Here is a 12,187-nt window from a genome sequence, read left to right as displayed (position 1 = left end):
TACTAAACTCTCTCCTTGTGTTGTCCCCCAGATCAGGTTTCTTCAACCCACTGTGCAAAGTGCCGAAAACCACAGACTCGAGATATTTGTTTAATCTGTATCTGTGCAGAGATGGGTGCTGGGTGGTAATTCCACAAAGCTAGCACCCCTTGCTTAACACACAGTTAACTTATACATCCCCAACACCAGTTATCAGTAATTTTTTACTGATAAGTTTGGCCACCCTCGTTCTCATTCATCCCTGCGTGGCCTCGACTCCATTCAAGTCACAGTATCCCCTCTTTTAACTGAGCATGTTTGGTGAGGACAGGGCTTTTCTTGATACTTTTTTCATACTTGAGCAAGAGCTTTTACTACATCAATGAGGAAAGTTCACTCATGGTTCAAGCACTCCTCTCCTTGGTTTTATCAGCAGCTTTTGCTCCTGCACCCTTATCTTGGTATTCCCCTGATTGCTGGTCTTATGGCATCACCCCTCGCACTTGTTTCGGGATTTCACTGGTTTAATCAGCATTGCTTCTCCAGGGTCACTCGGTCAACTTTACCAGTCCCTTTATCAGTTCCTGGCGTTCTTTCACAACCCTCCTTCGGTGGTTTTATCAGTGAACATGTAACACCTGGGCACCAGTCCCTTTGCTTTCAAAACCTTTGCTCTTTGTAGTGACCCTTCTCGCGCGGTGCCCGAATGGAGCCTTCCGAGGCCCCGCTGCCCGCACCGCGCCTGCTGTCTCGGCTGTTCTCTGAGCCTGTGCCCTCACGGTGCCCGCCGTTATCCCGCCGTTATCCCGCCGTTATCCCGCCGTTATCCCGCCGAGGCCCGACGAGAGGCGCAGCCGCGGCCGCCCCGACGCCGTGGCGGGCGCAGGGACCCCGCGCCCGCTGCCCGCCGCTGCCCCGCCCACCCCGTCTCCTCAGCCCATGGGTTGAGCGCGCTCCGCCAATGCGGTGGCGCCGAGCGGCGCGGGGCGCGGCGGGGATTGGTCGGGACGGCGGGGCGGGGCGGGGCGGGGCGGGGCGGAGAGGCGTCGCCCCGAGGCGAGCGGGAGTGCCGCCGGTAGCGGGTGCGGAGCTTCGCGCCGGTAGCGGCAGGAGCGCGGCCGCGGCGGGGGGACGGGCGGCACCGGGCAGCTGCTCCTGGTGAGTTGTCCCCGCGGGGCCTGCGGGCAGCGTCCACCGGGGCGGCGACCCCGCCGGGGCGCGGGGGTCTGGGGCTGGTGGGGGCCTCGTGCAGAGCCGTGTCGGGCCCTGGCGAGGGGCGGGGTGGTGCCGGGGCCGAGGCGGGTGGAAGGAGCTCGGTCAGTGCCCCCGGACGCCGGAGGTGGGTTTTGATTTGCGGCCCCTGCCGTTCCCGCCGGCGCTCCCCGGGGTACCCGTGTGTGGTGTGAGGGGCCCGCCCGCCCGGCAGGCGCTGCCCCCCGCGGCTCTGCGGAGCCCTCCGGGGCAGCCTCTGGCGCCCTTCATCTCCTCGGCAGAACACGGGGCTCTGCGGAGCAGGGCCTGTTAGCTAGGGATTTTCCTTTAAAATAGGTATTCGTGAACAGGAGTCTGCCTGGGTTTTGTAGGACAAAATCTAAAAGTGTTTTTTTGCCACACTGCTTCCTGATTGCGATTCTCTTCGCTAAGTCCAGAGCATGCCGCTGAAGAGCATCAAAACACAGGAATTATTACTGCTTGAAGGGACGTGATGGGAACTTCACTCTGAGCTGCTCATTAGATGCATGCATTAGTCACCAAATGGGGAGAGCTTCCGTGTGAGCTGTGTGGTTGACATGATTATTGCTTTAACACAGTGTGAGCAGCAACGCAGCGCTTCATCAAGCCCTGAAGTTTGGACGCGGAGGAAGAGTGCATCTCCTGAGTTCTCTGCGCAGGTGATTCTGGAATTCTGAAGTTTCCTTCAGGCTCTTGTTAAGAAGCAGACAAAGGGTTTAGGAAAGCAATTTTCAGGGTGTGTTTAGTGGGATGACAGAAAACTTGCATTTGTAGAAATAGTTACTAATAGGAATATGATTTCAGCAGGAGTCCTGATCCAGAAGTGTTAGCGTGTGTTAAGTGACACGAGAGTAGCTCTGAACATGAGAGGCATAGCTACTGCCAGCATAGCTGTCTGTCAGACGGGGTGTGTCTCTTTAGGGAATCGTCCTAAGCAGGCACTTGTTTAAATTGCTCTGTAGAAGGGCAAAATATGGTGGCAATTGTTGGCGTTTAAATAGGGGGGAAGCAGGAATCCCATGAACAATATGTTAAATGCCAGCCTCTCTCATCTAGCCTGTTTCTAGTTCCAGGAGAGAGATAGGGATCTTGCTTCTGTGCTGTTTGGTAGGATTAATGGTAAGTGGTGTGTGTGGGTGAGTCTTGCACAAAACCCCAGGTGCTGCCAGCTACAGACAGGTTTTTGATGAGTGCTCTGCAGGCGGAGCTCTGCAAAGTAGCTGGGCTGTTTGGCTACTTAAGAGCCTAAAACAAACCTAAACTCCATGACAATCCTCAACCTAGGATTTCTCTTCTGGGTCTCTTAGAAAAGAGGCCTGCTTTCTCGGTAGGACTGACAAATCATGTGGAATTCTTAGAAATACTCAGAATTTAACTGAGCAACTTGTTCTAGTTTGTCCTTGCTCTCAGTAGGGGCAAGTGAGGTTGGGCTAAATGACACTGAAGGTTTTACGTGACCTAAATTTTTCCAATTCTGATGATTCCTGAATAAGACCCTTTCTGTCTTGGTAAAATTCTTACTAGTATTGTAACTGTTCCTTGTAAGAATTAGCGTGATTATTGTAAAGCAAAACTAATGCAAATAACTGGACTAAGCTCCCACACTCTAACCTAGATTCAGTGAATCTCCTGTCCTGCCTTCTTCTTGTACGTGAACAATAACCTCCTCTTGAGATTGTTCCATTACTCGCTTTAGAAACCTTATCATGAGAGTATTGATACCTGGAAAGATGTAGACTTCTGCCTCAAATCTAAGCCAGAAGTCTGAATGTATTTTAAAATGACTACTGAAAAATAGGGTGGTAGTTAGCACTTAAGATAGTTGAAACAGTACATTACATAAGCTTCTGCCACCCATGTATCTTCTTGCTTTCTTAGTTTAGGATTTCTGGATTGCCTAACCAGGTTGGCAAAGGGGAGTGAATGGATTTGTTTACAGATTACTTCTGAAAATAAGCACTTTTATTGAAAGGTATTGTGTGAAGGAGATTTTTGCAGTGTAACATACTAGGTATGTTGAGTCTCTGGTTGGCACGTTATCCATGTGGCCGAGTTGATCCTGGATGAGATGTCCTTACCTTGGCACCAAGGCATCTTCCTTTTTCTTAACGTGGGGAGGAGCAGCGAGAGCCTGCTGCTCCCTAAGGGGCCAGGAGCTGGGAGCACGGGGGGCATGGCGTGGGTGCAGGCAGGGCTCACCTCTCAGTCCCACCATACCTCTGTGGGGTGAGCAGGGCAGACATGGAGGTTACAGCCAGGTTCAACCAAGAGTCCAGATAATCAGGCAGGCTCGTGGTGATGAGGCAGGTCAAGCTGGGAAGTCGGTCTGTAGGTCAGGGTCGGGTCCCCTGATCATCAGGCAGGCCTGCAGTGATAGGCCTGAGCCAAGGCTGGGCAGGGGGTCATCAGCCTAGGCCTGGGGGTCAGGGTCAGGCCCGGTGAGGGGAACCTGTCAGACGCAGACCCAGGCTGGCCAGGCAGGGCCACGGGGATGAGGCTGGGCCAGGATGTCAGCCCAAGTCAGCAGGCCCGGTGGCCAGGCAGGGCAGGGCTCCGGTGGAGCTGGAGACCAGCACTCCCATGGCAGGGAGCACAGGGCGCCCCAGTGGCACTGGGGCAGGGATTGATGGAGATGGGATGCACTGAAATGGGTATCCTGGCCTGTGGGCAAGGTTGGGAGAGGCCCTGGGCTGTTAGGGTCCTCAGGACACGGGCAGCATGCTGTATCACCATTTCTGCGTCAGTGGAAATAACTGCTAGTTTCTGGTTTAAGTTAAAACATCAAATCCTGAAAAGGTACAAAACTAACAACTGTTAGCAAATTCCCTCTGAATGGCAAATTACAACACTCCATGTGTTTTAGAATCTATCTTCCCACAAGACAAAGTTCAGAAAAATCAGGTTTTTTGGTGTTTTGGTTGTTTGGTTTTTTTTGAGGAGGAATTACCAAATGTTCAGATTACACGATGATGATCTTTAACAAAAGAAGTATTTGGGCAAAGGAAAAGAAAGCTGTAATGCATATTCCACAGAGACTTAGGTGTTGCCTAGTAAGTCATTCTCCATTCCCACCGATTTCTGATGTAGATGGGATTATAAACTGTCATCTTGTTTTCTTTGATGTAGCTAACATATATGGAGCAAGGGGTCAGTACCAGTGATGTTACAACAGTAACAATTTCTCTTATTAAGAAATGCAGTTAGTTACAGAACTTTATTTTCAGAGATTTATAAGAACATGGCAAAACAGTTTTTTCCCTTTGTGTCTTACATGTAAGACATTATACAATATATCTTAAAAGAAATTTCTGGTTAGCAAGAAGTTTAATGGGTTACTTTGACATCAGCATTTTGATTATGTTTTGTTGAATATAAGATCATAAGGAATTGGGAAGGATTTTTTCCTTCCTACCCTCTTCCCCCAGATTTCTTATAATTGGAAGGCTATATAATAGTTTTTGAAAAACACAAATGAAAATTATTTTCTGTAGAGCCATAAGAATTACTGAGAACCAGCTGGAGTAATACCATGAATATTTTCTTTCATGCAGGACATCATGGCAGCTCATCAGGAGAAAAAACCTGAAGAAAGAAAACATAAGAGCACCCAAAATCATACTCGAACATCTCAAGTCCAGTGGGGAAGAGCATGGTGAGAGAAGCTGAAGAGCCCTAATTAGTCCTTGTATTTCAAATTGGTTTATGCTTACTCTTACAGATGCTACATTCCTTTTAAACTTCACTTTATTAATAACAGATTGTTGCATTGCCCATCTCCTGAAAGCTCTGGGATAATGATCTGTAGTAACAGATGCCAAAGAAGAGTTCTTCAAGATTTTTAAGATAGAGAGCTTGCCAGATGGCTTGGTTTAAAATACAGTTCTCCTTGCAGAAAAGGAAAGCAAATCATAAAAATCAGTAAAATTTGTAGTTCCTTCAAAGGCTGAACAAAATATTTCCTGACATTTGGAGGACAGGCTTCCATCTGTGGTATTGCCAGCTGACATGTCCTGCCTGTAGCAAGATTTATGACTCATATCTCTGTTCTCAAAGAGTTGTGCGAGTATTAGTAGAGTATTTTATTGCAGCTGGAAACAGCCATGGGTGGATACAGTTTGCCACTATAGTCAGTGTGTGGTAGAGTGAGTTCAACTAATGGCTCTCCAAGGTCCGTCTCTTTTGTGTTTCCAAGCTTTGCGTAATATTCTTGTGATTCTGTTACCACTTCTGGCGAATACTCTACCAGTTATACCCATGATTGCCATCAAAAATATGAAGGCTGTAATAATAATCTGCTTTTTGGAGGAGAGATGATACCTATTCTGAGGCTCTGGTCAACTAGCATAGTTTTATAAGTGTTTGTAGTAAAGTATGTAACATGCTAAGTTTTTTAGTTATTTGACCCAAAGTAATGTATGTGCCATGGAAATATTTTCTGTTTTCATCCCATTAACATAGAAAGGCCACTGCAGAAATTGCCTGCCTTAATCAAACCACTGTTCTAACTGAAAGCTGGGAAAAAAAAAAAAAAATATTTTTTTGGATTACAGGGAAGTAGACTGGTTTTCCTTGGCAAGCATCCTTTTCCTGCTCATGTTTGCACCACTTATTGTATACTACTTCATAATGTCCTGCGACCAGTACCAATGCTCTCTGATTGATCCAGTCGTCGACTTGCTCACAGAGAAGAAACATCTGTCTGACATCTGGAACAAGACTCCTACACTGACCTATAGGGCTGCTGGCATCTATACCCTTTGGGTCGCTTTCCAGGTATGTTACTGAGTTATGATCTACATGTAGTAGCTGGTTTTTTAAATAGCTGTTTGATTAATCCTTCCACATGAAGGACAATGGAATGTCACACTGGCGTTTACTCTTTGGTGTTTCTCACCTTCCGTGGCTTTTTGGAATCCCAAAGAAGCTTATGTACTTAAAAAATAAATGTGTAAGGAATATACACAAATGCTCCTTGTGTGACATATTCCTTGGCGTTTTTAAGAAAAAACAACTATATAACAACAATATCAGTTTGTTTTAAATTAATATGCCATAAAAATATCATAAACTAACGGTGCAGAAGGGGTGATATTTTCTACAGACAGACAGTAAAAGAACACTGATGTATGAAATATAACTTATATTTGTAAAATATCTTCAGACTTACCAAACGAGTCCATTTTTTTTTCAAATTTGGAAACAACTTACATATAACACAGATAAACTTCAAATAAAATTATGAGGATCTGAATCTAGTTACCAGCTGTCCTGCCTCCCCCACCAAAAAAGGGTGACAACATGTGAAGAACATCTTTAGAATTGTTTAATAGCTTGGACATATTACTAGTCTAAAATCACAAGAGGTAGATCTTGCCCTGTTTGCTTATGCAATACTTAACTTAAACTGCCATGTGTTGTATTTGGTATAATACATACTTTCTCTTCTAGGTGGTTTTGTACGTGTTCATTCCTGACTTCTGCCATAAATTTATTCCTGGATATGTAGGAGGTGTACAAGAAGGTGCTGTCACCCCTGTTGGTAAGTTCTTCCTTAGAATATATGCAGACCATACAGTCTTCCAAAATTATAGTATTTCTGTACTTAGAATCTTTAATAACCCATATGTATCTGGAGGAAACACGGACATAAATGCTTTCACCTTCCTCATAGGTTTACTTTAAACAGAAATGAAGCAATCTACATCATCTTTTGGAATAAATGATAGAATTTCTTTCTCTTACTGTTATTAAAGCTGGCAGGCACCATGCCAGCAGTGGAAAATGGGAGATTGATCATTTTGGCACTAAAAACCAGTAGTGGACTATTGATAGTGTTTGTCAGTGCAATTGCACGTGCTGAAGCGAAGTTAACACACAAGACTTGAACAAAATGCGTGATGTGAACTAAGTGTTGCAAAGGGGAACTTGTTACTTAGTCACTTTTAGGGGAGACTCCAAATTCACTGTTTTATGAAGCAAGAGTGAAGAGAAAAACTCAGCCTAACAAAGCCTGATGGTTACAGCAGAGTCTAATGAAGCTTTCAGAAAAGTGCCACACGATACTTAATTGGGAGTGTGAGGAGAGTGAGGTCATTTCATGAGCACTTGATTGAGCCTCTATGTACTCTGTGCACATCCATATTAATAAAAAGCTGGACTAATGGATATGTTGGTAACATTCAATTTTTTCTTCATATTTTAGGTGTAGTGAATAAGTATGAAATCAATGGACTTCAGGCTTGGATCATTACCCATGTGCTCTGGTTTGCAAATGCCTATTACTTCCACTGGTTCTCACCCACCATCATTTTTGACAACTGGATTCCTCTCCTGTGGTGTGCCAATATCCTGGGATATGCAGTTTCCACATTTGCAATGATTAAAAGCTACTTTTTCCCTACCAATGCCAAAGACTGGTACGTGGGTTTTAATAATGAGAGAATACTAGGTAATCAGATACATAAATTGAATGCTGCACAGAATAATAATAACGGAATGTATTTTACTGGCACAGAGGGATAGGCTGGCGTTATGACTGGTTCTTCGCTTCATCAGCACCATCCTGTTTCATGCTGCATGTCACGTGACTGGCAGCCTCCGTGTCACAGAACCTGTGACACTTTGTCACACATAGGATGGATGTAAGGTTTTGTTAGACTGTTCAGAAGTGTTACCAAAAATAAACTAGGGTACCTCTGAAGCTAAAGTGTATTTCTACTTGTGTAATGCTTTGTTGGATCGACTTGTGTTATCTTGCACAACATAGACTTTTATCATTTTTATTATCAAGTGGATCTGAAATGTGTAGTCGGAATAGTAATGACCTCTGTTTGTGTATAACTGCATACATTTCTCATTTTTTACACCTTCTAGCAAATTCACTGGCAACTTCTTTTATGACTACATGATGGGGATTGAATTTAACCCTCGAATAGGAAAGTGGTTTGATTTCAAGCTGTTCTTCAATGGGCGCCCTGGTATTGTAGCCTGGACTCTCATTAACCTCTCCTATGCTGCTAAACAACAGGAGCTGTATGGTGAAGTAACCAACTCCATGATCCTTGTCAATGTCCTTCAGGTAAATGCAGAGGAGAAAAATAAGAAATCAGTATTGAAGCAGAAAAAACCTGTGCTTGCATTGAAATTGAATTTACACAGTTTTTCCTGGCCTGAACAACCTCATTCAGGGGTGATGTACTGGGACTTGCTTTTTTGGACACTTGTATTCATTCAGAGTGCTGATGTAAATATTCTGCTCTGTTCATTCGATGTGCCACCAGTGGCATGGTCATGTCTGCACCAGCAGATTTCAGTGGTAAATTTAAAATAAGAGATACTTCTCTGAGCCTATGTTCTGGAAACAGGCATAGCCTGCTCTGAATCCAAATTGAACAATGACAAATGCAGTGGCTTTAGTTGGAGCAAGATTGGGCTGGTGTTTTTTCTGAGGGCAGCACCGCACCTAACTTTTTTTTAAACTTTTTGTGTGTGAGACACGCAGAACTATAGATGTCTCTGCATCTAAAAATAGCCAGTCAGGTGCTGGGCTTTCTACTAGGAGACCCCCAAGTAATAAGTATAGATAACAGTTTGGATTTATTCATTAATCTGTGTAAATGGGGGCCCACTCGATAGAAGCTCTACTCCCCATCTCTGTAAGCACACGACTCATTCAGCTGAAGAGAGGTCGGGGTTGTCAAATGCAAGTACCCTTCCTAAGTGTATGTCCTTGCAGCAGCACGCTTGCCTTACTTACCTGGGGTGATACTGCTTTACATTGCTTACCATTGCTTACCTATATACATGCAGTATGTTTGTGTGATGTTCCTCTTATTTTTGAGGTGTTAAAATAAAAGCAAAAGTCAGTTTTGAGATCTTATCACAAGACAGCACAGAAAGATTAGGCTGATGCTGTTAAAGAAGAAAACTGGTGACAGCGCTCCGTTATTAACATGAAACTATTCTGTTTCAGGGTATTTATGTTTTGGACTTTTTCTGGAATGAAGCCTGGTATTTGAAAACCATTGATATCTGCCATGATCATTTTGGATGGTATTTAGGCTGGGGAGACTGTGTTTGGTTGCCTTACCTCTATACTTTGCAGGTAAAAATGTAGTACGATACACATTTGGGCTAAAAGGAAATAAGCTTTCCAGAAACGTTCTCCCCAGCAGTTTGGTTTGTATCTTAAATTGTTTTTAGACAGTTTGAATACTGAGTAACCGTTACAACGTCCTTTATAACGATTCACTTGTAGGAAAGCTTACTGTCCATCCATGGAAGTGACATATTTTCCTCTCCTCCCATTCTTTTGTTCCCTTTTCTGTCACTGTCTTGTTGTGTCTGTATTTTTTTTTTTTTCTGAATCCTTGCAGTCCCTTTTTGTACTCCTGCACGTAGAGGACATTTTTAGTGGGTGGTTTGTTTAGGTTTTGTACTTCTGTCCTGGTTGGTCTGCATCCTTGCAACTTCTCTCTTCTTCTTGTTCCACCTAACAAATAGAATTTTGGAGGGGGGGGGGGAGTAGGATGCAGAGTTTTCTGAAAATTTTCCACAGTTTTACTGGCAGGGTGGATTTTTCTGTTCTTTCTTCTACTCTGTTCTGGGTCAAGGAATAAGTCTGGCATCCTGAGCATACATTTCAAGTAAATTGTCTCTTTTTCTGCTCCCCAGGGTTTGTATTTGGTTTACCACCCTGTCCAGCTGTGCACAGCTAATGCCGTAGGGATCTTGATCCTGGGCATGATCGGCTATTACATCTTCAGAATGACCAACCACCAGAAGGACCTGTTCCGTCGGACAAATGGCAACTGTAAGATATGGGGGAAGAAACCAGAGTATATCGAGTGCTCCTACATGTCTGTGGATGGGACCAAGTACTACAGCAAACTGCTGACCTCGGGGTTCTGGGGGTGGGCACGGCATTTTAACTACACAGGAGATTTGATGGGCTCCCTGGCCTATTGCCTGGCTTGTGGGTTTGAACACATCTTGCCTTACTTCTACATTTTTTATATGACTATTCTGCTAACCCACCGCTGCATTAGGGATGAGCACCGTTGTTTCAGCAAATATGGGAAGGACTGGAAGCGCTACACTGCTGCAGTGCCTTACCGGCTCCTACCAGGAGTATTTTAAGGCTAACACTAAATCCAGGAAAAAGTAAAAATAAACTTTCTTTGGAGGTGAAGTGAGTTTATCCACATCATTAAACTAACAAAAACACTTTGTGAAGGACACTCATACTGTTCTGAAGGAAAAAAGGTGGCTGGATGATATCCTTGCTGTACTGAAGGAACATGCAGGCAGACTGTATTTGAAGTAAATAAAATGAGGCACTGAAATGGCCTGGTTTTTTGGAAGACTCTTACCTGAACTTTTTTTTTTTTCCTCTCTCAGAATTAACTGGGATTTGAAGAAAAGTTCCATGTATTGAGATTCCTGAAATCTCCCAAAGATGGGAGGAGGCCTTACCCTTCAGAGTAGCAGGGTTCTGGAACCAGTTTTAGGTGACTTAGGGGAGGAGGAAAACAGTTGTGTGATCTGTTTATGAAACAAATTGTATGGCATGGTTGCTTGTGACAGTGATAACCTAGTCAGTAACTCCCAAAAGGAGGTTTTATTATTTGTTGCTTTCCAAGAGGTCAACTGGGGAAATACTGAACTGGTGAACCTCACCTTAGACTGCTGTGTGGGAAGATTTTTGTAATCTAATACAAACACCTGTGAAAGCCAATATAAGTTGGTATAATTCAAAAGTTACATTAGTTGACAACACTTGACAATATGGTGCATGACCAACTGGATGTTATTTTGATACTGAAACCAAGCTTGCTTTGTGAAGATACTGAGCATACGTTGATTTCTTTAGTGTGGATAGAAAACTTTGTTCTCTGTAATTTGTAAAAATCTTATTTGTAAAAGTTTAAGAAATAAATACTTGGTTCCAAGACAAGTAAAAAATACTGCCTATTTTCTCTTAACCTATTTATTTCTTCTCTTGTGACATAGTTATCATTCAGAGTTACCGTTCAAAGGGAGCTCTCCAAAGAGTGTAATTCCAAGAGCTGGTTCAAGAATCTGTAAAGGAGAAAGAAATAAAAAGAAAGAGGGATCATAGTATTAACCATGTATCTTGTAATGAGCTTAGTAGTTATGTTCAAGCTGAAAGGCTCAATTTTTCTTATTTCTACACATAAATATACAATTAGTTTTTGCAGTAAGTAGAAAGCTGTGTACATTGGTTTCTTGTAGGAGCTCCCAAATGCGCTGATCTTCATGGCAGACTTGAATGAAATGTGTTGGTGAGTATGCGTTTGAGTTTTGTTGCCATGTTCTCTGAATGGATGGTTTTGGCAGGAGAAAAAAAGTTCTCTCCAAAACTAGAAAACAAATGTATCTTGGAATGTGTCTTTGTTTCAGAGCTGGATGTACAAGCATGTGTAGAGATGCCTTCTTAGAGAAAGTTCTAAACCTAGTTGTAGCACCAGCGCAATCTGTAGACCTCATGTATTTTATCACCGTTTTGCAGGTAACAATTTCCGTACATTGCTGTGTTGTTAATAACTGTTTTCATGGGGCTGGGATTAGCCATACCTGACCATTGCCACTCCCAAACCACAAAGCATTCCCATGGAATTAAAAGCTCTCTGGTAACACGCCTGGTAACCAAATGGCTGGTTACAAACTTTATAATGTCTTCATATTGCCAGATGGTGCTTAAAATCCATATATTTAAGCACACTGAATTGATGATGCAACTGGCAGTACTAAACTTCATAGAAGTATTCATAGTTTCAGTTATACTGAAGGTCACAGTTCCATCCTTCTGTCTGTGTGACAGTTCTGCACTGGCCTTTATCATGGAGGTAGGTGTCCTAAGGCTTGTGTGTTGTTGTTAGGGCTTTGGATAATTAATATAGTGGAGGAAGAGTTTGTATAAATCCTGGGTGTCAAAGGTCATTGTAGCTCACCT

At 43.6% G+C, this 12,187-nt stretch overlaps 1 protein-coding gene across 2 annotated transcripts; it reads left to right on the top strand.

Moving 5' to 3' along the window:
* The first annotated feature begins 1,029 nt into the window (after positions 1-1,029).
* On the top strand, positions 1,030-11,153 carry DHCR7 (7-dehydrocholesterol reductase). 2 transcript variants are annotated; one of them, XM_074918051.1, is made up of 9 exons: positions 1,036-1,137; positions 1,791-1,871; positions 4,764-4,864; positions 5,763-5,985; positions 6,661-6,751; positions 7,415-7,628; positions 8,086-8,290; positions 9,185-9,316; positions 9,886-11,153. In XM_074918051.1, exons 3-9 carry the CDS (start codon positions 4,770-4,772, stop codon positions 10,348-10,350), a joined length of 1,425 nt encoding a protein of 474 aa, XP_074774152.1. In that variant the 5' UTR covers positions 1,036-1,137; positions 1,791-1,871; positions 4,764-4,769; the 3' UTR covers positions 10,351-11,153. The 2 variants fall into 2 exon arrangements, with proteins under 2 accessions (XP_074774153.1, XP_074774152.1); XM_074918052.1 differs by lacking the exon at positions 1,791-1,871 and having other exon boundaries at positions 1,030-1,137.
* The last annotated feature ends 1,034 nt before the right edge of the window (positions 11,154-12,187 follow it).

Source organism: Athene noctua, chromosome 14, assembly GCF_965140245.1.
Source record: "Athene noctua chromosome 14, bAthNoc1.hap1.1, whole genome shotgun sequence".
Lineage (NCBI taxonomy): Eukaryota > Metazoa > Chordata > Aves > Strigiformes > Strigidae > Athene > Athene noctua.
This window is presented reverse-complemented; position numbering and strand designations above follow the sequence as displayed.